At 46.4% G+C, this 26,594-nt stretch overlaps 1 protein-coding gene across 6 annotated transcripts; it reads right to left on the bottom strand.

Moving 5' to 3' along the window:
- Nucleotides 1-807: 807 nt before the first annotated feature.
- On the bottom strand, nucleotides 808-21,704 carry GINS4 (GINS complex subunit 4). 6 transcript variants are annotated; one of them, XM_033232097.1, is made up of 8 exons: nucleotides 21,510-21,704; nucleotides 20,608-20,722; nucleotides 14,420-14,506; nucleotides 13,251-13,364; nucleotides 10,760-10,857; nucleotides 10,535-10,623; nucleotides 8,598-8,688; nucleotides 808-1,716 (listed from the first exon to the last, which is right to left on the bottom strand). In XM_033232097.1, the coding sequence occupies exons 2-8, from the start codon at nucleotides 20,701-20,703 to the stop codon at nucleotides 1,668-1,670; spliced, it is 624 nt and encodes a 207-aa protein (XP_033087988.1). In that variant the 5' UTR covers nucleotides 20,704-20,722; nucleotides 21,510-21,704; the 3' UTR covers nucleotides 808-1,667. The 6 variants fall into 6 exon arrangements, with proteins under 6 accessions (XP_033087988.1, XP_033087978.1, XP_033087976.1 ...); XM_033232087.1 differs by lacking the exon at nucleotides 808-1,716 and adding an exon at nucleotides 8,097-8,506 and having other exon boundaries at nucleotides 21,469-21,704; XM_033232085.1 differs by lacking the exon at nucleotides 808-1,716 and adding an exon at nucleotides 8,097-8,506 and having other exon boundaries at nucleotides 21,518-21,704.
- Nucleotides 21,705-26,594: the final 4,890 nt, after the last annotated feature.

Raw genomic sequence — 26,594 nt, 5'->3', positions numbered from 1 at the left:
TCTCTTCCTGCCTCAGCTTGGCTCAGCTCTCCAGTGTTTCAAGTCTTGGCTTGGGTACCCACCTCTTCCGGGAAGATTTCAGGATTCTTCCAGCGTTTCGAGTTATTCCTGTGTTTTTTCATAATGCCTCATGTTCATTTCTTTTTTTTTTTTTTTTTTTTTTTGAGGCATGGTCTAGCTCTGTTGCCCAGGCTGGAGTGCAATGGTGCCATCTTGGCTCACTGCAATGTTCTCCTCTTGGACTCAAACCATTCTCCCACCCCAGCCTCCTGAGTAGCTGGGACTACAGGCACATGCCACCACACCTAGCTTTTGTATTTTTGGTAGAGATGAAGTTTTGCTGTGTTGCCTAGGCTGGTCTAGAACTCCTATGCTCAAATGATCTTTCTACCTTGGCTCCCCAAAGTGCTGGGATTACAGAAATGTGCCACTGTGCCCGCCAATTCCTACCTTTATTCAAGCACAATATGCTGTGATTTGGTTTTTGTTGGTCTCCCTCACTAGATTGTAAGTTGCTTTAAGACAGGGGCTTTCTTCTCTTAATATGCAGCACATACCAGTGTCTGACCCCATCTCTTTTTTTTTTTTTTGAGATGCAGTCTCACTCTTGTCATCCAGGCTGGAGTGCAGTGGCATGATCTCAGCTCACCTGCAACCTCCACCTTCTGGGTTCAAGCAATTCTCCTGCCTCAGCTTCCCAAGTAGCTGGAATTACAGACACCTGTCACCATGCCCGCCTAATTTTTTTTGTATTTTTAGTAGAGATGGGGTTTCACCATGTTGGCCAGGTTGGTCTTGAACTCCTGACCTCAGTATCTACCTGCCTCGGCCTCTCAAAACGCAGGGATTACAGCCGTGAGGCACCGCACCCAGCCAGCCTACTTGTTTATTGACTAAAGTGAATGGAGTTATACCTGGCACCTTACTGGGTCACTTACCTGACCTGGCCACTCTTTTTAAACAAGTGCTGGAGTGAGAGGACACTATACCTCCTGCCTTCATTACCACTTTTGCTTATGAATTTTCCTACTTAGGAATAAATATGCTGTCAAATGGTTTATTAATCATCATTCCCATATATGTTCTAAAAAGTGGGAACTTTAGGCTACTAATATATGTCCAAGTTACTAATATGTACTTATATAACTTTTACGTAATTCTTCCCCAAATTTGGGGTAGCTTTTAAAATTAAGGCAAAATATAAGATGGAAACTGTAGGTATCATAAGGAGATCAGAAACTATTTAAGGAAAGACACAAGGAGGCTGGGAGGGAGGCAGGGGGCACACAAAGTGGCTCTGAGTTCCTGGTAGGGAGGCCGGGAAGGGGAACAGATAGGACTCATTTGTCTGATAAAATGAACCATAAAGTTTGAAGATACAAACTTTTACTTACACTAAATTCCGAGAAAAATTTATTACAGGGGTTCTTATATAGAAACAATGGATATGTAATTGATAATACCTTCAGTTGTAATTTTCAGAAAACATGGAAATGTTATTCACATGGCTGTCTCTTTGCTAAAAGCAAAGAACGAATACATTTATCCAGAAATACTGACTTATGGGATCCAGTTTCATACAGAAGTAAAAGCTGGATGGCTGGGCGTGGTGGCTCACCCTATAATCCTCGCACTTTGGGAGGCTGAGGTGGGTGGATTGCCTGAGCTCAGGAGTTCGAGACCAGCGTGGGCATCATGGTGAGACTCCATCCATCTCTACAAGAAATACAAAAATTAGCTGGGCGTTGTGGTGTGTGCCTGTAGTCCCACTTACTCCAGAGGCTCAGTCAGGAGAATTGCCTGAACTCTGGGAGGCAGATGTTGCCATGAGCCAAGATCATGCCACTGCACCCTAGCCTGGGCGACAGAGCGAGACTCTGTCTCCAAAAAAAAAAAAAAAGTTGGAGAACCAAGAGAAATGGACTAACAAAACAGCCCTTAGGCTCTCTCTTGTGTTAGTTGTTAAACTGTTGACAAGAGTGTGGGCAGTAGCCTACTCATGAGCTCACTAAAGAGGACCCAAAGGGTACATGTTACGTTGTTGACTGGAGATCAGAAAGCTTCAGATGCCAGAAGATGGCAAAGTTGATGATCTTCTACACAAAAAAAGGAGGCCTGCTACAGTCTCACCCGGATTGAGGGCCAAATCACTCGTCTGGAGGTTGAGGGCAGCCACATCTGCAAACAGAACTGGGAGTGTATGGCACATGCTTTAACACGTGAAGCTGGGTGTGGGAGAGGCCATTTCTCACTGTTACTTTCATTACCTATTCTGGAAGTGAGATTTCAGGCCGACCAGAAAGCTGTGTGTGCCCAAATCACTCCAGTGTTTCTCATATGAAAACCTGTACACCTTAATTCCCCAAAGAATTTGGTGGGATTTAAACAAAGATAAAATAGTAAAACTGTAGGTATTAAAAAAGAGATTATAAAATATTTAGGGAAAGAGAAAGGATAATTTGACCAGGAAGCTGGCGCTTATCTCATAGGGTCGTTATGGGGATTAACCGAGATAATTCGTGGAAAGCAATTTGCCTATTGTCCGGGACACAGATAAATATTAATCTCCTTTACTGTTTCCTTTTCTGTAGGCAACAGGTAACCACTGAAGCTTTTTTTTTTCAGACGGAGTTTCGTTCTTTTTGCCCAGGCTGGAGTGCAATGGCGAGATCTTGGTTCACTGAAACCTCCAGCTCCGGGTTCAAGTGATTCTCCTGCCTCAGCCTCCCAAGTAGCTGGGATTACAGTCACCTGCCACCATGCCCAGCTGATTTTTGTATTTTTAGTAGAGCTGGGGTTTTACCATGCTGGCCAGGTTGGTCTTGAACTTCTGACCTCAGGTGATCCACCCGCCTCTGCCTCCCAAGGTGCTGGGATTACAGTCATGAGCCACTGTGCCTGGCCCACTGAAGCTTTTTAAGAGGCAATGAAATGGTCAGAATTCTGTTTAAGGAAAATTATAGGTTCAGTGATAACAGAAGCAGCAATTTGAAGTTTAAAGACATTTACATTTGAGTTGGCAACAACTTTGGGTCCCAAGTTGTTTTAAGCCACTTAAGAGGCTTAAAACATTCATATGCAAATCTCTGAACCCAAGAAAATAAATTCCTCTTAACCCTAGGCCTGGCCATTAGGAAAATTTTTTTCTGAGCCAAAGAATCTCATACTTTTAGGTTTATACTTAAGACATTTTCTCAGGATTAACTGTAAATTCCTTAGAGGCAAAAATAGTCATTTACTTTTATTCTTATTTCCATAGAAACTAATAGAACTGGACAAGAAGCAAGACTTAGGTTTAACTGTGTGCGAACTTTATTTCAAGTGGTTTTCCTTGTCTTAACAAGCTAGGCAGAATTTGTCAGCATTGTGTTATGTAGAATAGGACCTGGTTAAAACAGAAAACTATGTTGAGAAAAATGCCACCTCCTCTAAAGCAATGTGAATGGTAGTGGTTATTCCCTCAAATGAGTCTTTTTGGAATATGAGAACTCATTCCAGTGAAGCTATCGTTGCTGAAAACATTTTTGGATCTTCTTTTCTTTTGTGGAAAGAAAGATTACGGTAAGATGAAAAGGATGTACTCAGGTGCCCTGGCCTCACTGGGGTTTGATCACATCTCCTCTACTTAGAAGTGATGTGGCCTTCAGCAAAGGAGTCTGGTTATCTCGACTCTAAAAGGGGGATCTCACCAGATGCCATGGCTCATGCCTGTAATCCCAGCACTTTGGGAAACCACGGCAGGTGGATCACTTCAGGCCAGGAATTTGAGACCAGCCTGGCTAACATGGTGAAACCCCGTCTCCACTAAAAATACAAAAATTAGCCAGGTGTGGTGGCACATGCCTGTAGTCCCAGCTATTCAGGAGGCTGAGGCAGGAGAATCATTTGAACCTGGGCTTGAACCCGGGAGGCGGAGGTTGCAGTGAGCTGAGATCATGCCACTGCACTCCAGCCTGGGTGATGGAGTGAGACTCTGTCTCAAAAAAAAAAAAAGAATCTCATATATATATACATATATTTGAGACAGAGTCTTGCTCTGTCACTTAGACTGGATTGCAGTGTTGCAATCATAGCTCACTGCAGCCTCAACCTCTTGGGCTCAAGCAATCCTCCTATCTCAGCCTCTCAAATAGCTGGGACTACAGATGCACATCAGCAAGCCAGGTTAATTGTTTTACTCTTTGTAGAGACAGTCTCTCACTATGTTGCCCAGGCTGGTCTGGAACTCCTGGGCTCAAGTGATCCTCCCACCTTGGCCTCCCAAAATTGCTGGGATTACAGGTGTAAGCCACCAAGCCTGGGCCAGTACATCTCTTTGAATACACCCAGTAGTTGTTTCTTAGCCATGGAATGAATACGATTTTTCAGAAATAGCCAAGCTATTTGAAATCAAATCTGTTAAATAAGTACAGAATAGTGATTTTGCTTTTTTAAAAAACAAAGGTTTTTTGGACAATATAACGAGAGGGCTTTCATAGCTAGTTGATTAGATACATGAGAAAAATCAGTTCTTACAGAATTCTAAATGGGATATTTGGCTTCCCAAGATAAATTACTTAAAGGACACTATATGAAGAATTGACCTATGATGTGTTTGCTTAAAAATGCACTCTGCGGCTGGGCGTGGTGGCTCATACCTGTAATCCCACCACTTTGGGAGGCCGAGGCAGGCAGATCACTTGAGGTCAGGAGTTCAAAACCAGGCTGGCCAACATGGTGAAACCCCATCTCTACTAAAAATACAAAAATTAACTGGGTGTCGTGGCGTGCACCTGTAATCCCAGCTACTTGGGAGGCTGAGGCAGGAGAATCGCTTGAACTCAGGAGGCAGAGGTTGCAGTGAGCTAAGATTGTACCACTGCACTCCAGCCAGGGCGACATCTCAAAAAAAACACCAAAAAAAAAAAAAAAAAACACCAAAGCACTCTGCAAGCTTACCGGCTAACTCTTGTACATTGCAGCTGGGAAAGTTTGATGCCTCTGAGGGGGGTGATGCCAAAGCCAGGCGGGCTGCTGCAGCATGAGCATGGAGTAAACACATCAAACTTCATCACAGATGACGGATGATGACTGCGGTGGGAAATCCCACACAGAGACCTGCAAGCATGTCTCAGGAAGAGCTGTCTTACTAGGGGCAAACTTATGGTAAAGGATGACGCCATCATTTGATAAAATGTTCTGTCATGCTTTTAGCGGCGAGTTTTTAACAAGAAAGCAAAACACTCACCATGAACCAAATGTTTACATCAACGTCAACCAAGTCACATCATTTCCTGTTCCACTTGGTTTTGAAATTCAACTTCTCCTTTATTTAAAAATGACATATCAAAACCAGTCTTCTCTTGAAGAGGTAACTTAGGAAATGGAGCAATTTACTGTGGCTTTAGAGGATGTAAAGGGCTTCGTGCAGTCGGACACGTACAGGGCAGCAGCTGGAGGCACGAAGACATAGGGCCATCACGCAATGTGATCCCCAGGCCAGCAGCAACTGCACAACGTGGGAGCTCCTTAGAAAGGCAGGATCCTGGACCTCACCCTGTTTCAGAACCTACATCTTTTTTTTTTCTTAATTTGCAAAAATTTATTCATATACAAATGTGTAATGTCAATAATATGACCAAATAGGTTTGTTCTTGAAACATTTTCAATTGAACAGGAATTAAGTGCTTTTGAAAAATGACAAAATGATCATACAGTGAAGATGTCTCTTTATATAACAGGTATAAATCAGGTACTAACTCTTGATTTTACTCTGAATTAACCATGACATACTAAACGAACGTGGGCTTCCGGCAGAACCTACATCTTAAGGCGAGCTCCAGGGGACGGGTAAGCACATTAAGGCTTAGGAAGCACTGTTCTAGGTAACAGCTCAGGTCTCTGGGCTTAGCACTACAGGGAGAATGTGACTAGGAAATGGAGACTTGGGTTCTGATCTCAGGCTTACCACTAAATACCTGCTGTTTCCCACAGCCCTGCCTGCTTCTCAGGACTACGGAAGACCAAATGGGATCCTTATTAACAAGGTCCTGTAAGATCTGGGCCCAGCCTGTCTCAGACCTTATCCTGTACTACTTTCTATTTTGAGTTGGGCTTTGTAGCCAGGCTGACCTCAAGCAGAGCTTGTTTCTGCCTCAGGGCCTTTGCACAGGCTGTCTTCTCTGCCTGGAACACCCTCCCTTTTGACCTCTACACTGCAGTTGCCTCCTGTTAATCAGATCTCAGCCTAAATGTTGTCTCTCCAGTGAGACCCTCCTAGACTACCCAGTCCAGTGTCCCCGGTAAGTCTAACTCTTTAACTCTCTGCAAGGCACTTCTCACTCCATCCAAGCAGGGACTGAATGTCTTACTCCTGGTTCAAGGCACTGGTGCCTTGAACTATGCCTGGCACACTGTGTGCTCAATGCACATTTGTTTAATGAGTAGCTTAAGGCGGTAAAGACACTGGAAAAAACAAGGGACTGCACGAGTATCAAATACCTTTGTCAAGAAATAAAACCTCCCCAAGCCGTGTGTGGTGACTCAATTCCAGCACTTTGGGAGGCTGAGGTGGGTGGATCACCTGGGGTCAGGAGCTCGAGACCAGCCTGGCCAACATGGTGAAACCCCATCTTGACTAAAAACACAAAAAATTAGCCGGGTGTGGTGATGTGCACTAGCTACTCAGGAGGCTGGGGCAAGAGAATCTCTTGAACCCGGGAGGTGGAGGTTGCAGTGAACCGAGATCATGCCACTGCCACTCCAGCCTGGGCAACAAGAGGGAAACTCTGTCTCAAAAAACAAAAAACAAAAAACAAAAAAAAGACCTCCCTTGCCTTCCCCCACTGATTTCTCTTGGAAATGACAGCAATGTTACCCTGATTACTCTCGCAGCTCATATCCTGCAAATGGAAATCTGCCAACTTCATCCAGCAAGAAAAGACGGAATGCAGGTTGTTTTTTTATCGCATTTCAAGGAACGATCATTCATTCACTGCCTATACATCCTTCCTTCCAGCATCACTGTGAAACTCTGCAAGCATATTCGGTTAATTTCATCCATTCCTCTTGAAAAAGTGAAGGACTTAAACCAGAAAAGCGGCCACAGAGGTCACAATACAGGATGGTTAACGTCACTCTGTTAACAGTGCCTTGGCCAAGGACAGCCAGATGGCCCGGAGGCTGGCTTGGCAAAGCCGCTGGAGAGTTGGGGAGGGCTGTGGGTTAACAGCAGGGAGCACATACTTCATTAGACTACAAGCCGGGAGCCGTCCAGAGGTGCCTTCTGCCACAGAATGGAAATTTAATAATGGTTTATTGGTTTAGTTGTGATTTTCAGTTAAGCATGACAGAAATTGGTTTTAAGTCCAATATTAGAGGTTCTAAAATGTTAGTTCACACAGTCTAATGATGTATGACGGGAGAAGGCCACAGCTGTTTTCTTTAATCTATTTACAATCTTCCCAGCAGAAAGGCTAAATGAACTCTCATACCATTATCAGGTCAGGGCTAAATGCAGCCCCGATCACAGGCAGTGATGCCTTCTTATGAACTACCTCTGCCTGCCTTTCCTTAGCTCAGAAAATACGACAAAGGGAAAAGGTGTGCTGAGAGCCTCTGCTGCTCCGCCAAGTATACAGAATAAACAGAGCAATGGCCCCATCTACTGACACAGGCTAAAGCAGCACACAGGACGTGCGGCAACACAAGCAATCCTGCCTCAAGCTCCTCTCCACGCCTGTGACCCACAGCACTGCTGAGGAATGTCTGATGCCTAGTGAACTACTTTATTATTGTCCTCAGGCACAAGGTAATAAGAGGGGTTTCTAGTATTTTCTCTAGGGTTCCAGGTCTTCATTCCTGTGTATGCCTTTTTTTTTTTTTTTGAGACAGAGTCTTGCTCTGTCGCCCAGGCTAGAATGCAATGGCACGATCTTGGCTCACTGCAAGCTCTGCCTCCCGGGTTCACACCATTCTCCTGCCTCAGCCTCCTGAGTAGCCGGGACTACAGGGCCTGCCACCATGCCTGGCTAATTTTTTGTATTTTTAGTAGAGATGGGGTTTCACTGTGTTAGCCAGGATGGTCTTGATCTCCTGACCTCATGAGTTTATACCTAGTTTTTTTTTCTTTTTTGAGACAAAGTCTCACTCTGTCACCCAGGCTAGAGTGCAATGGCACGATCTCGGCTCACTGCAACCTCCTGCTTCCAGGTTCAAGCGATCCTCCTGCTCCAGCCTCTCGAGAAGTTGGGATTACAGGTGCACACCACCACACCCGGCTAATTTTTTTGTATTTTTAGTTCAGATGGGGTTTCACCATGTTGGTCAGGTTGGTCTCAAACTCCTGACCTCATGATCCGCCTGCCTCGACCTCCCAAAGTGCTGGGATTACAGGCGTGAGCCACCATGCCCGGCTGTTTATGCCTAGTTTTAAATTAGCTGGACAGCTCCAGATGCAACCAGAGGTGCAATGGTTTTGTATCGGATCAAGTGCTGTGAGCCCTTCTCCAGGTCAATCACGTAGTCCCTGAAAAAGAGGGAAACATATTCGCCTGTAGAGCTCGGCTGGCCCTCCACTGGGAGGAATGCGCCCACTGTGAAAGACGCACGCCACTCACCTCTGCTCATCTGTGTCTGGTTCTACCAGTATGTTTTCTTGTCGTTCTCTCACTCTCAGAAACACGTAAGAGTCTAGATCTGGTTTGGGAACTGCCAGGAAAATAATAATGTGATCAGGAAATGCTTGGCCAACAAAGTCAACAAAGGAAAAGTTGCTGGGAGGTATGGCACACTCAGGGTTTAGATAGGAGCCCAGCCCTTTCCTATTCTTCTAAGATGCAGACAGAGTGGCTGACCAGGGAGGGAGCTGGACATGGATTGGGCCTTTTGTTTTCCTCAGGCAGCCTCAGCAAAATGACCAATTCAGGGTTCCACAAGTCTGATATGGGTCTGACTTGCAGTTGGTGTTATGGGCTACACTGTGTCCCTGCAAAATTCATATGTTGAAGCCCTAACCCCCAATACTTCAGCGTGGGATTGTATTCGGAAACAGGGCTTTTAAAGAGGCAATTAAGTGAAAGTGTGGGCCCTAATCCAATCTAACTGGTGTCTTATAAGTAGAGAATAGGCCAGGCAGTGGCTCATGCCTGTGATCCCAGCATTTTAAGAGGCTGAGGCTGGAGGATCAATTGAGGCCAGGAGTTTGAGACCAACCTAGAAAACAATAGCAACACTGTCTCCACAAAAAAATTTTAAAAATAATAGCCAAGCATGGTGGCACACGCCTGTAGTTCCAGCTACTCGGGAGGCTGAGGTGGGAGGACCACTTGAGCCCAGCAGTTCAAGGCTGCAGTGAGCTATGACAGCGTCAACGTACTCCAGCTGGGGCAACAAGGGAAGACCTTATCTCAAAAAAAAAAAAAAAAAAAGGGCAGCGGAAGGGAGGGGACTAGGACACATAGAGACTGGGATTAGTGATCTTATGGAAGTAGCCTGAGAGTCTGCTTGCCCCTTGCCCTTTGCCCCTTCCCTTCTCTGTGACGACATATGGAAGGCGCCATCGATGAGGAACAGGCCCATGGCAGACACTGAATCTGTGGGGGCCTGGATCCTGGACTTCCCGGCCTCCAGAACTGTGAGCAGCCCAAAGGGACTAAGACCTTGTTCCACCACCACAGGGGTGGCCGTGTGGCCCCCAGCCCCAGCACAGGCTGGGCAGAGATGAATTTCCAGGGCTCGGGTGCACTGGAGCTCGTGGCCTTGGAACACTAAGCTCAGCTTGTAGACAAGGCGGGCTCCAGACCCCTGGAGGGCATTTGATTTGGTGTGGCAATTTTGCCTGAGGCAGTCTTGCTTGGATCTGGCGCACTGTGCAACACTGAGGAACATGGGCTTTATCCTGTAAGCCAGGGGCCCCCGGTGGGTTCATCCACGGTTAAGGGCTCTGCCTATACCTCCCTTTCCTTGCTCAGCAGCCCTCAGGGGCCAGTGCAAAGAGGCCCGAGGAGGGGCTCTGGCCAAGCTGCCCTTCCCCGGCTTCCCTCCCTCGTCTTTCCATACCCTCCAACCTGCTCCCTCTTCTGAGGCCACAGAGACTCAGTGGAGGTCTCCCTAGCCTCCTGTTTCAGCCCTCCCCTCCAGCTAGGCGGGCCCTGTGCATTCTGGGACCTGTGAGGAAGAGACCGCCAGTCCCTCAGAGCAGGGGCAATGTTGGTGTGGGCTCTGCAGCACTGGTACTCGGGGCTGCCAGCACCTTGCAGAGGCTCAGCAGATGGCTAGCTACTGAAGGCGAACGCAGCTCCATGCCCGAGTCTACAAGCACCAGTGCAGTCATGGGGCTCAGCCCACCCCCCGGGAACACGGAAGCAATGCTCAAATGACTACCATTGGATCTGCTTTCTGTTATTTTTTTGGTTTTTAGCCAGAACTCTTCCTCTCCTTTCTGTTTATCTACATACTTATTTTCCCATATTTGGGTAAAAACAGTAAAGAGAGGATCCTACCCTGGGACACCTGAGGATGGGTGGGCCACCTGCAGGGAGAATGTCCTGTTTACCTGCCCGAAAGAGGTCCACCTTCTGTAAATTAGGGGGCATGTGCTTCAAGGCGACTTTTTTCAGATAGGTCTCTGTGTTCACCATGAACCTGAAAGACATGGATTCAAACTGCTGTGGTGTGCACAGCTGATGGACGTCCAAGGTTAGCAGTCAGCAGCGCACAGCCCTCGAGGACAGGCCTCATGCTGAATCCACCAGGTGCCCCATGCCGACAGCTCACTCACTCTCTGGCAAAGGCCAACTCTTCCGGGGAGAGGCTGGAAGGCTCCCCCTCGGGCCGGGTTTTCTCCTTCTCAAGGACATGAGGGAAAAACTTCTCTATCTGTGAAGATAAAGCAAAATCTTCATGAAAACATCAGTAAAAGTCAGAGACAAGGATGTGGTTAACATAAAGAGGGTTTACACAACTCTCCCGAGGAATGACGTGTGGTCTGGAGGTGGGACAGTGTGGGTAGAGAGGCACACCATAAGACACGGGACATCTCTGAGACACCCTTGCAGGCAAGCTGTGGACGTGAGGCTGGGGGACAGCTTGGATTGGGAGACTCCTAAGTGGCTGAACAAAGAATGCTGACTCAATGGGTAGATGTCAAACTGTAGGAAAGTCTTTGGTGAGAGATGCTTAACACAGTCCAATTAATATTCACATAAGTTTTATTTTTTTTCTTTTTGAGATGGAATCTCATTGTGTTGCCTAGGCTGGAGTGCAGTGGTGCGATCTTGGCTCACTGCAACCTCCACCTCTCGGGTTCAAGTGATTCTCCTGCCTCAGCCTCTTGAGTAGCTGGGATTACAGGCACCCACCACCACACCCAGCTGATTTTTGCATTTTTAGAGATGGGGTTTCACCATGTTGTCCAGGTTGGTCTTGAACTCCTAACCTCAGGTGATCCACCTGCCTTGGCCTCCCAAAGTGCTGGGATTACAGGCACGAGCCACTGCCCCCTGGCTGGTCATCACCAGCTTTTGGTCATCAAAAACCTTATGTGGGCCGGGCACAGTAGCTCATGCCTGTAATCCCAGCATTTTGGGAGGCTGAGGTGGGTGTGGATCACCTGAGCTCAGGAGTTCGAGATCAGCCTGGCCAACATGGTGAAACACTGTCTCTTCTAAAAATCAGCCGGGCATGGTGGCAGGGGCATGTAATCCCAGCTACTTGGAAGACTGAGGCAACAGAATCACTTGAACCCAGGAGGGGAAGGTTGCAGTGAGCTGAGATCATGCCACTGCACTCCAGCCTGAGCAACAGAGCGAGACTCCGTCAAAAAACAAAACAAAACAAAAAAACCCACACACAACCCAGCAAATAAAAAAACAAGAGGGCTGATGACATAAAGTATTAAGAGACAGCTAATACATTAGGTGACAAGATCAGGATCCAGAGACAAGGGAAATGGCCCAGTTTAATAAGATAAAGTTTAAGAGGAATAAGTATCAAGCCCTACACTTAAGGAGCCAAAATCTAAGCCATGTAAGTAGAGGACAATGACTGGATGGGATAATTATCATAATAAAAGGGGTTAGCATCCATGTGAGTGAAGAATGAGCTCAGGCAGCGTACCTGTCAATATGCTAATGTGATAAATATGCTAATGTGATGTGGTTGGCATTACTACCAGCTTAATAACCAGAATAAGAGAAATGATCATGCTGTTTTTCACAAACTTGGTCAAACTACAACTGGGATACTGTGTTTAGTTTTAGATAGTGTAACTTAAGAAGGATAAAGACAAACAAGAACCCTTTTAGAGACCAGGAGAGTAAATGGTTTGAATGGCTAAAATGTGTGCCTGAAAGAAGACTTCGAGGAGACTGTGGGCAGTCTTCAGATAGCTGAAGCATTCTCGTGTAGAAGAGATAATTTATTTTATTTGTAATAACTAAAGAGACACATAGAACCAAATGAAAAGAAATGTCAAGGAAGTAGGAATTTCTCAGGGTTATAAAATAGGAATGTTTTGCAATTTCTCTTCCTTTCTTTTTTTTTTTGAGGCGGAGTCTCGCTCTGTCGCCCAGGCTGGAGTGCAGTGGCACGATCTTGGCTTACTGCAACCTCCACCTGCTGGGTTCAAGCAATTCTCCTGTCTCAGCCTCCTGAGTAGCTGGGACTACAGGCGCCCGCCCCTATGCCCAGCTAATTTTTTTATTTTTAGTAGAGATGGGGTTTCACCTTGTTGGTCAGGTTGGTCTCAAACTCTCCTGACCTCAGGTGATCCACCCTCCTCAGCCTCCCAGTGCTGGGATTACAGGCGTGAGCCACCATACCTAGCCTGCAATTTCATTTTTGTGAGTTAGATAGCCACAAAGCTGCAGGCAAATGTAAGTCATCCTGGTTCATTTGACATTGATGTTGGCCATCTGACAGGCAAAATAATTTTGGAAACAAGTTCTCCCCTAGTCAGCATTCCCTATTCACCAATGCCAACGACTCTCCCTTCAGCACCACCATGCTGTAATGCAAGGGGGCACCATTCACTCAGCGGGTGAACAGTCTAAAAATGTGTGCGGTGTCCCCGCAGTGGGCAACACATGCCTCTCTGCTTCTGCGGAGCAATCTCTTGCTCTCCTTACACTTTAGCTACACTGATATTGGGCTCTCAGCAGCGTCTTCAGGTCCTGCACCCTCCTGGGCCCCAGTCCAAGTTCTCCCCAGGACATTCAGTCTGCTTTACAGACTGCGCTGTCTCAATCCCTCCAGGTATCTCCATGTCAAACCTTCATGAGGCGACACCGCAAGTAGCTGCTGAGGACGTAGCGGATCCTCTCCATCTCCATTTGGTGGATGCTGACCTTCAGGTCCTCCCTTTTGGCTCTCCTGAGATTTTCTTCCTATTAAATGAGAAACTAAGGTTTATAAAAAACATGATGTTCAACTACCATCATTGACAACGCTGAGGACCCAGACTATGTTTCAGTCCAATGAAAACAAAAATATCATGTGAGTTTTTCACTTTATTTTATCATTGTATAAAATGCAAACAATAGGCCGGGCGCGGTGGCTCAAGCCTGTAATCCCAGCACTTTGGGAGGCCGAGATGGGCGGATCACGAGGTCAGGAGATCAAGACCATCCTGGCTAACACGGTGAAACCCCGTCTCTACTAAAAATACAAAAACTAGCCGGGCGAGGTGGCGGGCGCCTGTAGTCCAGCTACTCGGGAGGCTGAGGCAGGAGAATGGCGTAAACCGGGAGGCGGAGCTTGCAGTGAGCTGAGATCTGGCCACTGCACTCCAGTCTGGGCGACAGAGCGAGACTCCGCCTCAAAAAAAAAAAAAAAAAAAAAAAAATGCAAACAATAGTCATTGACTTTTAGAAAAAGACATTTGAATAGAATATGTTCAGCCAGAGGGTTCCAGAAGAACTCCAGTCCGATTGTAAGGGAGATAATACAGCACACAGAAGAAACTTCCATCGGGTCTAAGAAGCAGTATTAAAACACCAGCTGAGAAACTGTGAAATACCCACATTTTACAGCTTCTCTGAAGTTGACAACGATTTAGACTTAGATCATCTAGGCCAGGGACCACAAACTCAAATGTCTGCAGGGGCCAGGTTAGGAGGCTACAAGAGAGGGGTGGGTAGTCAGGGACTGTGGGGAGCAGGGAGTACATGGATGGGCAACTCTCATGGGACTGCTCTGGTCAACTGTTCTCATGCAGAAATGCAGAATTTTAGACTTTTCATGGGAAGCCAATATCCAGATATTTACAAGAACTCTCAAGCTTGATAAACATAGATAACTAATTCAATGTTTTTTTTAAAGAACTGGACTGTGGGTTGAGCCAAACAAAACAGATTTGCTATCAGACTGCAAGCTCTCAGTGTGCTGACCAAATGCTTTTACCTTCCTCCTCCTTTGTCAGCCCAAGACAAGCAACTCTTACCATGTGCTCCAGCTGTTCCATGACACATTCTACAATCTCAGGCTTGCTCTCCAGCAGCTCAGGGGCAAACTTTTCATTCATCCAGGCCTAAAAGACAAATGCCAGAAAAAGCAAGCATCATCCACCACAGAGCAAAACAACTCTGTGAGTCAGCCCAAGTCCCACAAAAACCAGGGACGGTGCAGGCGAGAAAACTGTCTGCCCACCAACTGGAAACACTGAAACTGTTTTGAAGACAAACTAAGTTTAGCAATTGCTTTCTCATGTCTTGTTTTAGTTGGGAGGATATGTTCATAACCTTCTATTCAACTGACACTCACACAAACCCTTGCTTACTTCAGTTAGTATGACGCCTGGTGCTGAGAGTGACACCACCTGGTGTTCAAACAGTGGCTTTGCCAGGCAGCCCGGGCACACTGTTACTCCACCAGCTCCTTCCTCCCAGGGAGCACCACCCCATGTCTATTTAGAGAGAAAGCAACAACCCACCAATCCACACAGCTCTTCATTCCTGAAGCTCAGAGCACTTCACAAATATTTTTAATTCATCATCATCATATCGCAGAGAAAATGGATATAGTTATCCTCATCTGATTGAAAAAATACAGATTGAGTAATTCACTAATGGCCCCAAAGTATACAGGATCATAAAAGAAACAGGCGCTCATCTATTACGGAGTTTTGGAGCCAGAAGTTAAAGCTCTAATTTATGACTCAGGCCCAGCTGTTTGGTTCATTTTAGAGACTTCTAAGGCTTAGAGAACTGAAATATCCCTAAGTGACTGACGAAAGCTACACTTATCTTTCAATTATAGGAAATGTAGTTTTAACATAGCTCAGAATTATATGCTGACCAGGCTCAACTTATTTTTTTCTGATGTCCTTGAGTGTCTGCTTCTCTCCATGATCACCGTCAAGACACATTACCAAATGCTGGGCATGGCCCCTGTCCTAAGTGTTTGTGCAGAGCCTGAGCATCTGCAATAGTTCTGCAGACTGAAACAAACAAACAAAACCCTGCATAATGCATGGGAAAACATCGTATTTTCTGAAGGGCTTATTAGGAGCAGTATTTCTTTTTGACTGATTTTTATTAAATATTGAATAATTTTTATTTATTTATTTTTGAGGGACAGTCTCACTCTATTGCCCAGGCTGGGGAGCAGAGGCATGATCCCAGCTCACTGCAACTTCTGCGTCTCGCGTTCAAGCGATTCTCCTGCCTCAGCCTTCTGAGTAGCTGGAATTACAGGCATGTGCCACCATGCCCAGCTAATTTTTGTGTTTTTATTAGAGACAGGGTTTCACCGTGTTGGCCAGGCTGGTCTTGAACTCCTGACCTCAAGTGACCCACCTGCCTTAGCCTCTCAAAGTGCTGGAGTTACAGGCGTGAACCACCGAGCCCAGCCAAATATTGAATAATTTTTAGAACTAGAAGAACAAGCTGGGCATGGTGGCTCATGCCTGTAATCCCAGTGCTTTGGGAGGCCGAGGCGGGCGGATCATGAGGTCAAGAGATCAAAACATCCTGGCTAACCTGGTGAAACCCTGTCTCTACTGAAAATATAAAAAATTAGCCGGGCTTGACACTCCTGTAGTCCCAGCTACTTGGGAGGCTGAGGCAGGAGAATTGCTTGAACCTGGGAGGCGGAGGTTGCAGTGAGCAGAGATCGCGCCAGGGCAACGGAGCAAGACTCCGTCTCAAAAACAAACAAACAAACAAACAAACAAACAAACTACGAGAACAATGACAAGTCCCTGTGTGTCCCCACCTCCTCAGAGGTAATTATTAGCTTGAATTTCATGTTGAATTTCCTTTATGGTCTCACTACATTTGTTCATATGTCTATAGAATTACCTCTCAACTGTTCATGACAGGATATTCACAGAAAGTGATAGTGCTTGTCTGGTATACTGGGGTACCATTGGGGACCACTTCACTTATATTATGAAATTATGATAATAAAGTATAAAACATTAGGTGGAAGTGTATATTAGTATAAAACTTTCACATAAAGCTTTCAAAAATTTTTACTGAGAAACTTGTATCAAAATCCAATCTTTTTTTTTTTTTTTTTAAATCAGGTTTTACACTTGAAATGGCTACATCTGGTTTCTGGTCACACAGTGGCATGATAATGGCTCACTGCATCCTTGACTTCCCAGGCTTAAGTGATCCTCCTGCCTCAGCATCCAGAGTAGCTGGGACTACAGGCACATACCACAAAGCCTGGCTAATTTTTAAATTTTTTAAATAAAGATGGGGTTTTACCATGTTGCCTATGGTGGTCTTCGAACTCCTGGCCTCAAGACATCCCCCTGCATCAGCCTCCAGAAGTGCTGGGATTACTTACAGGCTTGAACCACCGTGCCTAGTCCCTGATAAAAATTCTAAATACCAATCAGTTCATTATTGCTACAGGCTGAAGCGTGTCCCCCCTCAAAAATCTACCTAACTTCCAGGACCTCAGACCATGACTGTATTTGGAGATGGGGGCCTTTAAAGAAGTGCTTAAGTTGCCATAATCCAGTAAGACTGCTGTCCTGATAAGAGGTAATTTTAACACAGACACACACGAGAGGGAAGACCACGCAAAGACAAAGGGAGAATACGGTCACCTACAAGCCTAAGGCAGAGGCCTGGGAAGAAGCCAACTATGCTGGCACTTTGACCTGAGCCTCTAGAATTAAGAAACTAAATTTCTATTTAAGCTACCCAGTCTTTGGGACTTTGCTCTGCGGCCATAGCAAATTAAAACAATCACTAAAATGAGCAAATCTGCACTACAGGTAATAACTTTTAAATCACTTTTTACAGGCATTAAAGGGTATCCTATATATGCTCCCGAAGCTGTTCTCATCAGTGGCCCTGTCAGGCTGTCCCTTTGGCTGTGTCACACAGCATAAGAGACAGGATCTGGCTGTGGCAGCCATGCAGGTGGTGGGTCACTTCCTTGGCTGCACTCAGGGCATTGCACTGGAGCATCAGGCATGAGATGTTACTCTAGCTCAACCACCGGCAAGCCACAGCGGTGCTGTCAGACCCCCTGCCGCCCATCCTCTAGCTGCCTTTCAAGGACTCCAATGATGCTCACTTGAAAAAGCAACCAGCCTGGGGCTCCGGCTGTCCTGGAAGGTGCAGGGGTCCACACTGAGGCATCTGTGGCACAGCAGTGTGCCACATCACCCAAGGGTGGTGGCTCTGCCTTGAACAATAATTTTGCAAGTTTGAACTTTACATAAAGTTTCTTTGGCAGCTCATATTTTATGGCTGTTATTGTTCTACATTATGTTCCTGTTATTCACGCTGTTTCAGGAGTTATTTTACTCATTTGCACTGCTGTTTTATTTCCACTGTACATGGTATATTTTCTCAATGCTATTTATTTATGGCTATCTAGGTTATTTTCATTTTTAACTATTGCAAGCAATGTGTGAAAATACGGTAGATGTCTCCTACAGTATATGCGGAAGTTTTCACTAGGTATGTACCTGGGGGTGGAATTACTGGACCACAGGTATGTGCACCTTCATCTTTACTAGACAATTAACAAATTATTTTCCAAAGTGATTATACCTATTTACATCCCATGGCAGTATATAAATGTGCAAATTGCTCTACATTTTTTTTTTTTTTTTTGAGACGGAGTCTTGCTCTATTGCCCAGGCTGCAGTGCAGTGGTGTGATCTCGGCTCACTGCAATCTCCACCTCCTGGGTTCAAGAGATTCTCCTGCCTCAACCTCCTGAGTAGCTGGGATTACAGGCGTGACAACACGCCTGGCTAATTTTTGTATCTTTAGTAGAGATGGGGTTTCGCCATGTTGGCCGGGATAGTCTTGAACTCCTGACTTCAGGTGATCTGCTTGCCTCGGCCTCCCAAGGTGCTGGGATTACAGGTGTGAGCCACCGCACCTGGCCTACCCTATATTCTTAATTTTTTTCTTTTTGGGATAACATCTTGCTATGATCCTCAGGTTGGTCTCAAACTCCTGGGCTCAAACGAACCTCCAACTTTGGCCTCCCGAGTTGCTAGAACTACAGGCATAAGCCACTGTGCTCAGCTGCTCTACATTCTTGCCATACTTTATATTGCTCACGTTTTTCAGTTCTTCCAATCTGATAGATACGAAATGATATCTCATGATTTTAATTTTCATTTTCCTGATCACTAAAAAGGTTGAACATCTTTTTCATATGCTTATTGGCCATCTTGTTTTCTTCTTCTACCAGGTATCAGTCTGTATTGGGCAGTCTGAAAGAGTTGTTTATGTACTGTGGATAATCATCTTGTGTCAGCTACATATTAACATTTTGCAAGTATCTTCTCCCAGCCTGGTGGCCTGTCTTTTCACTCTAATTCAGAAGTACAAACAGGCAGGGCACAGTGATTCACACTTGTAATCCCAGCACTTTGGGAGGCTAAGGCAGGCAGATCACAATGTCAGGAGTTCGAGACCAGCCTGGCCAACATAGTGAAACCCAGTATGGTGAAACCCCATCTCTACTAAAAATACAAAAATTAGCTGGGCGTGGTGGTGCACGCCTATAGTCCCATCTACTCAGGAGGCTAAGGCAGGAGAATCACTTGAACCTGGGAGGCAGAGGTTGCACTGAACCAAGATCATGCCACTGCACTCCAGGAATGTATCCCTTTTTTCCTTTATGCTTTGTGCCTTTTGATTTTTGTTTAATGAACCCTTTCCTAATGAACAAGGAACTCTTAGGCTGTTCCACAGACTAGGCCTGTGGGTGGATTTCAGGGGATCTGTGATCCCCTGGAAGTCATATGCAAAATTCTGCATGGGTGCATGTGTGCATTATTCTGGGATGAAAGACCAGAGTTTTTACCAGTTTCTCAAAAAGGTCTGTGATATAAAAACAGATTAAGAATCACTGCTAAATAGTAAGGATCATCATTTAAGGTATAATTTAAAAATTATTTTAGTTCGGTTTTGTCATTCATGATATCATGTATGGCAGGGAAAAATGAAGAATACTAAAGTCGCAAACATGAGAGAGCTCTGGAAAGGGGCAGTTAGAGCAAGAGGGTAAGGATAATTACTATGAACAGCTCACGTCTAGTGAGTGCTTGCCACGTGTCAGACAGCATGCTGAGTACTTTACACAATTATAATTCCACATTTAATCAACCCAAAACTCCAGGAAGGAGACACTATTATCATCTCAATTTTATTATTTTTTTGAGATAGAGTTTCACTCTTGTTGCCCAGGCTGCAGTGCAATGGTGGGATCTTTGCTCACTGCAACCTCTGCCTCCCGGGTTCAGGTGATTCTCCGTCCTCAGCCTCCCAAGTAGCTGCGATTACAGGCATGCGCCACCACGCCCGGCTAATTTTTGTTTTTTAGTAGAGACGGGGTTTTATCATGTTGGTTAGGCTGGTCTCAAACTCCTGGACCTCAGGTGATCCATTCACCTCAGCCTCCCAAAGTGCTGAAATTACAGGCTTGAGTCATCGTGCCCGGCCCTACTGTCTCCATTTTATAGTCAAGCAACAGCTTGAGACAAACTCTCCAACTTGCTTAACATCACATAACAGAGTAGTGTCAGAGACAGATTTAAATCCAGATAGTCTGAACTGTTACCAGAGCATCATGAGATATAAGTGTAAAGAACACAGTTACTGGCACATGGGAAATACGCAATAAGTCAGAGCTATTATAACTAAAAGGAGAAATATTTCAGAAAGGATTTTAGATAAGCAGTGGACATATGGAGAGCAGAGGACTCAAGAAAAAAACACGTGAGAAAAAGGAAGAATATGACCAGTTTTCCCTTACGGGCATTTCAGCATTTTCTTGCTAAACAGGCATTCTCCAGGGAAACAGCAGATGTTCAAGGGACTAAGGTAAAGAAGTTAGCAGTCCCACCACACCTCTACAGTCCCTGAAAATATCACGTGGATCTTGCTCTGTGAACTGTTCACTGAATGTGCCCAAAGCTGTCTCTTACTGACCCCACTTGGGAATGCTGTGTTTGATATGATGAGATCTCTAACAGAGGATGTCCTTCCTGCTTCCCGTTTCCATGTAGATGGTAAGATTCAGTCCCTGTTCTCCTGAAATAAGCCCTGAATTCCATTTCCTCATTTTGTGATCCCTGATATTCACAGATGAACTAAATAAAAAGGCTGACAGGAGCAAAGGGATTCGATCTGGGATGCTTACCTGCTCCAACCTTTCAATGAGCTCTGCAGGAGTTAGGACCACTTCCTCACTACCCCCATCAGAGTCCTGTCCCAGGAAATCCAGTTCTTCGGTCATCTTCTCTGAAACCAGGAACCTAATGAGAAGGAAAGAACCAATACTCTGCAACGCATTTTCTATTTATTTGCAAGAATAGACTTCTGTCTGGAGAAGAGAAAGGTTTATTGCGGTTTCCTGCGGTTGTAGAGGCCCATTAGCAAGTGGTGAGAGAACGTAGGGACTCTAGTTTTCCAGTGTCTGCCTCTTCCTCCAAGGCTTAGGTCAGGTATCCATTTCTCAAACAACCCTCCCCTTTATTACTGCCCACCAGGAACTGAGCACCTATCACATCATACGATCACTATTCATTTCTTTGACTTCCCAGCAGAGGTCCTGTTCCTCAGGGACGGGGTTCGTTTTAGTTCAAATACGAATCGCGCCTCTGCTCAATGCCTGGCACTAAGCACTCGGGACGCAATGACTTGGGGAGCCCCTGCGCTCAGCACAGTGCTTGACTCCTAGCAGGCACTTAACATCGTTGGGAGCTGGCCGGGCTCACGCCTGTAATCTCAACACTTTGGGAAGCCCAGGCAGGAAGATACCTTGAGCCCAGGAGTTCGAGACCAGCCTGGGCAACACAGGGAGAGTCTGTCTCTATAAAAATAAAAATTGTTAGGAGGATTAATCAATGCTAATTTCCCAGAGCCACCAGGCCCGGCGACATTAGACTAGTCGGCGACTCTAAAGGCCTAAGGAGGTGGATGGCGGGGACGAGGAAAGTCCCTGGGGTCGCAGGGAAACTGCGAACATTCCCCTCCCCTTCTACCTCTCAGTGCCACCCACACAGGCCTTCCCTAGCCACAGAGGTCCCACTCGACTCTCACTCGGGGACCTGGGAGACAGCGAGGCACTCCACAGCAGCAGGTGGTAAGGACGGGGAGTTCGTGGGGACGCAGTCGGGGAACCTGGAAGCAGGAAGACAGCGGAACAAACTGCTTAAGGACTTCCCCGGATGAACCCGAGCCTCCAACTTCTCAGCTCCCGCGCTACTCTCGGCAACTTTCCGCCTAGGCACGACGTCATCGCGCACGGGCGAGGCTGACTAATCAAGGCGCGGGGGGTGGGGGAAGAGCGGGGCGGTCTTCTTGGGCCCGCCCACCCGAGGGGTGAGGACTGGCTTCGCGGCTGCTCGCAGTCCCAGCAACCCTTGGACACTAAGCGGCTGAAGGCTGGTCCGGGTGGGCCCCGCCCACCTGGGTCGGCGGCTTGGGTCTGCGGTCCGGGTTGCACTACTCACGAGCGTAGGAAGGGGGCGCCCCGCACCGTGGCCAAGGGGAGCGGCGGTGTCCGCCCCGGGGGATCCCACCCAGAAGTGTGCTGTTGAGAGCTGGCCGCAGCAGCCTCTTGGGTCGTCTCCACCCACAGCTCCCGTGGCTCTTTGGGTTCCTCCGTCTTTGCGGGGTTTCAGCTGTGGTCACTATGGTCAGTGCCTTCAGAATCTCCAGTACATTCCTTTTTATCTTTCTTGAGACAGGGTCTTGCTCTGATGCCCAGGCTGGAGTGCAGTGGCACCATCACAGCTCACTGCAACCTCCGCCTCCCGGGCTCAAGCCATCCTTCCACCTCAGCCTCTGGAGTAACTGGGACCACGGGCCAGCGCCACCACGCCCAGTTACTTTTTAATTTTTTTTTTTTAATGTAATTATGAGGCCGGGCGCGGTGGCTCATGCCTGTAATCCCAGCATGGGAGGCCGAGGCGGGTGGATCACGAGGTCAGGAGATCAAGACCATCCGCGCTAACTCAGTGAAACCCCGTCTGTACTAAAAATACAAAAAAAAAAAAAAAAAAAATTAGCCAGGCGTGGTGGCGGGCTTCTGTAATCCCAACTGCTCGGGAGAGTGAGGCAGGAGAATCGCTTGAACCCGGGAGGCGGAGCTTGCAGTGAGCCGAGATCGCGCCATTGCACTCCAGCCTGGGCGACGGAGCGAGACTCCATCTCAAAATAAAATAAAAATAAAATAAAATAAACTGTGGCGGGGCGGGGGAGGGGAGTTGTGTCTCCCTATGATAGCCAGGCTGGTCTCGAACTCAAGGACCCAAGTGATCCTTCCACCTCTGCCTCACAAAGTAGCTAGTTTTTGAAGCCTGGGATCTGACCACCAGCAGCAGCATCGCCTGGGACTCTGCAACAATGCAGATTCTCAGGCCCCACCCAGGCCCACTGAATCAGAAACGCTGAGGGTATTTCACCAGACCCAGGCCCTCCCGGTGACTCTGACGCAGGTGAGGTTTGAGAATCACTGCTTTGAGGCAATGCTTTCAACTCAGCTTCTGGAGGGGAAAAGCAAAAAAACCCCATGTCTGTATATGTATATATTTTTTCCATCTTTGTGTGATCCAGTTTTTCTTCTCTGAATTGCTGATTCTTTTCTCTTTGCTGTCCCGCATTTTCTGTGCAAAGCGTTGCTTCTGGCTTCCCTAAAAGTGTCTCTTCTCCATCAGTCTGAGGGCTCTTTGTGAAGCTGCCCTGTGATGTCATATTGATTGACCAGTAAAATGATTGGCTAATATAGGATGATTGTACCTGCCTGATTACAATCCTGTTTTTAAAATGACAATAGAATAAGCTGAGTGAGAGAGTGGGCATCTTTACAAAGGGTGTGTAAGCTGGGGCATATCAGCACGGGATTCCCAAAAGGAAGGGACATTTGAACTGGGTCTTACAAAATGAATTTTGTGAGTGGCAAATAGGTGGTCATTTCAAGGTCTGTTTCAACGCTGTGTTTCAATGGTTTGGTCATCCAGTTGTTTTTGGTTTGGCAGAGTGTGTTTCCCAAACATAGCTGCTCTGATGTGGATCTCACCCCACATACCCTTCTTACCATATGACACTGACACTCCTTCGTCAAGAGGTGGGGTCTATGTTCTCATGTTTTATTTATTTATTTAGAGACAGGGTCTCACTCTGTCACCCAGGCTGGAGTGCAGTGGGGCGGTCACGGCTCATTGCAGCCTTGACCTCCCTGGGCTCAGGTAATCCTCCCACCTCGGCCCCCGTGAGTAGCTGGGACTACAGGTGTGCACCACCATGCCTGGCTAATTTTTTTGTATTTTTAGTAGAGATGGAGTTTCATCATCTTGCTCAGGCTGGTCTTGAACTCAGGCTCAAGTGATCCGCTCACCTCAGCCTCCCAAAGTGCTGGGATTACAGGCATGAGCCACTGTGCCTGGCCCTGTTCTTGCCTTTTACATCAGGAAAGAGCTTTTTAACTGCTTTGACCAAGAGAGTTTGGCAGAAGTGATGCTGCTTGGCTTCCAGGACTAGGTCATAAAAGGCAATGTGGCTCCCACTTGGCTCTTTTTTCTGGGACCCTATCCCTTGAGAGCTGTGGGCTGATGTGGAAGAAGTCTGGCTAGCCTGCAGTTGCTGTGCAATAGAGTCCTTATGAAGATGTCAGGCAGAGACGGGGAGCCTTACTGGACGAACCCCAGAACCCCAGTTGTTCCATTCTCCAGATGTCTGGGTTGAATGAGCCTTCAGGTGATTCTAGCTCTGAGGCTTCACACTGTCCCAGCTAAGATGAAGGGAGCAGAGATGAGCTTCTCTGCTGAACCCTGCCCAAATGGCAGATTTGTGAGCAAAATAAGTATTGTTGTTTTAGGCCCTATGTTTTGGAGTGGTTTGTTATGTAGCATTCAATGACAGTGGTCTTTGAGCACAATCCCATTCTTCCATAATTCTCATTACCAAATAGCTTTTCAATGATGTTTATTAATATTCCTTAAGTGTTACAGATTTGAGTCCAAGTATAGATAACGTCTCTACACAAGTGCCGATTATGTAGTTTATTGATTTAAAAACTTCCCTTCTCTGGGTCCAATCACCTTCTCCAATCTCCCCCGCTCCTCCACTGGAGAGCTAGAGCCCAGCTTCTGCTTCGTTACTTAATAGAGGTGTGACCTAAAATGAGTCACTTTGGATTTCAGTCACACCACCTTTTTGTTGTTGTTGTTGTTAGGTGACGTTTTGCTTTTGTACCTCAGGCTGAAGTCCAGTGGTGCGACCTTGGCTCACTGCAACCTCTGCCTCCTGAGTTCAAGCAATTCTCCTGCCTCAGCCTCCTGAGTAGCTGGGATTACAGGCATGTGCCACCGCACTTGGCTAATTTTTGTATTTTTAGTAGAGATGGGGTTTCATCATGTTGGCCAGGCTGGTCTTGAACTCTTGACCTCAAGTGATCTGCCCACCTAGGCCTCCCTCCCACCTAGGTTTGGTTTGTAACCCAAACCCTGCTAGAGTTACAGGAGTAGGATTACAGGAGTGAGCCACCACACCCGGCCATCAGTCATATCAGTCATACCACCTTTTTTTTTTTTTTTTTTTTTTTTTTTTGTGAAATGGAGTCTCACTCTGTCACCCAGGCTGAAGTGCAATGGCATGATCGCAGCTCACTGCAACCTCCACCTTCCAGGTTCTCCTGCCTCAGCCTCCCCAGTAGCTGGGGCTACAGATGCGTGCAACCGCACCTGGCTAATTTTTGTACTTTTGGTAGAGACGGGGTTTTGCCGTGGTCGCCAGGCTGGTCTCGAACTCCTGACCTCAAGTGATCCACCTGTCTCAGCCCCCCAAAGTGCTGGGATTACAGGAGTGATCTACCGCGCCTGGCTAGTCACATTACCTTTTACACAAGAATAATATGTGTCTGCCTAAAGACAGAGGGACAGACCAAAAAATTGAGGGACCCCTTTCACTTCTAAGATCTTTGATTACAACTGATATTCATTAGACAAAAACACTTCTAGAGGAAATGAGTTGGCAGAAAAATATTTCTACTATGTAGAGAAGGGTTATTAAAAGAAATGCCAAAGCAACACACAAACTTTCGGTGAAACTGTTGATCATTTGGCACTGTAAAGTTCAGGAAGGTGAGAGAAAACAGGTCTTCAGTTACATTATGCAGAATGAAGAGAAAAATTAGGAACATCTGGTTGATGTGCACCCACTGTCAAGAAGTGTTTTAGAAATAATAAGATAGCCATATAAATGGAATGCGATTCATTAAAATGATCACAGATAAAAGATTATGATAGCAGGAGGATGAAGTTTGTGGACAGAATTTGCAGGCAAGCTTAGATGTTTTAAATTGCAAGATGAACATACTAACATGAATTCAGACAAGTAAAACATGAAGTTACATCGAAAGAGAAGGAAAAAGCTACTTTCCAAAGTGGAAGAGGAGGATACAGAAAGTAGGATCCTATACAGGTGAAGAAAGTGACAAGCCACAGCAATTTCCAGATACTCTCAGTGAAGATGTTAATGGAAATTATAGACACAGCAAATAGAAACAGCCAAAATATTTGTGGGCAGCCATACATTATTATTATTATTATTAATTAATTAATTTATTATTATTTTTGAGATGGAGTCTCGCTCTGTTGCCCAGGCTACAGTACGGTGGCGCAATCTCAGTTCACTGCCAGCTCTGCCTCCCAGGTTCACGTCATTCTCCTGCCTCAGCCTTCCAAGTAGCTGGGACTACAGGCACCTGCCACCATGCCGGACTAATCTTTTGTATTTTTAGTAGAGATGGGGTTTCACTGTGTTAGCCAGGATGGTCTCGATCCCCTGACCTCGTGATCTGCCCGTCTCGGCCTCCCAAAGTGCTGGGATTACAGGCGTGAGCCACCACGCCTGGCCCACCCATACATTATTTTTATTTTTTGAGACAGAGTCTCGCTCTGTTGCCCAGGCTGGAGTGCAGTGGCATGATCTTAGTTCACTGCAACCTCTGCCTCTCAGGTTCAAGTGATTCTCGTGCCTTGGCCTCCAGAGTAGCTGGGATTACAGGTGTGCACCTCCATACCTGGCTAATTTTTGTGTTTTTAGTAGAGATGAGATTTCCCCATGTTGGACAGGCTGGTCTTGAACTCCTGACCTCAGGTGATCTGCCCACCTCAGCCTCCC

The sequence above is a fragment of the Trachypithecus francoisi genome, unplaced genomic scaffold, assembly GCF_009764315.1.
Source record: "Trachypithecus francoisi isolate TF-2019V2 unplaced genomic scaffold, Tfra_2.0 Contig01440, whole genome shotgun sequence".
Taxonomy (NCBI): Eukaryota; Metazoa; Chordata; class Mammalia; order Primates; family Cercopithecidae; genus Trachypithecus; species Trachypithecus francoisi.
This window is presented reverse-complemented; position numbering and strand designations above follow the sequence as displayed.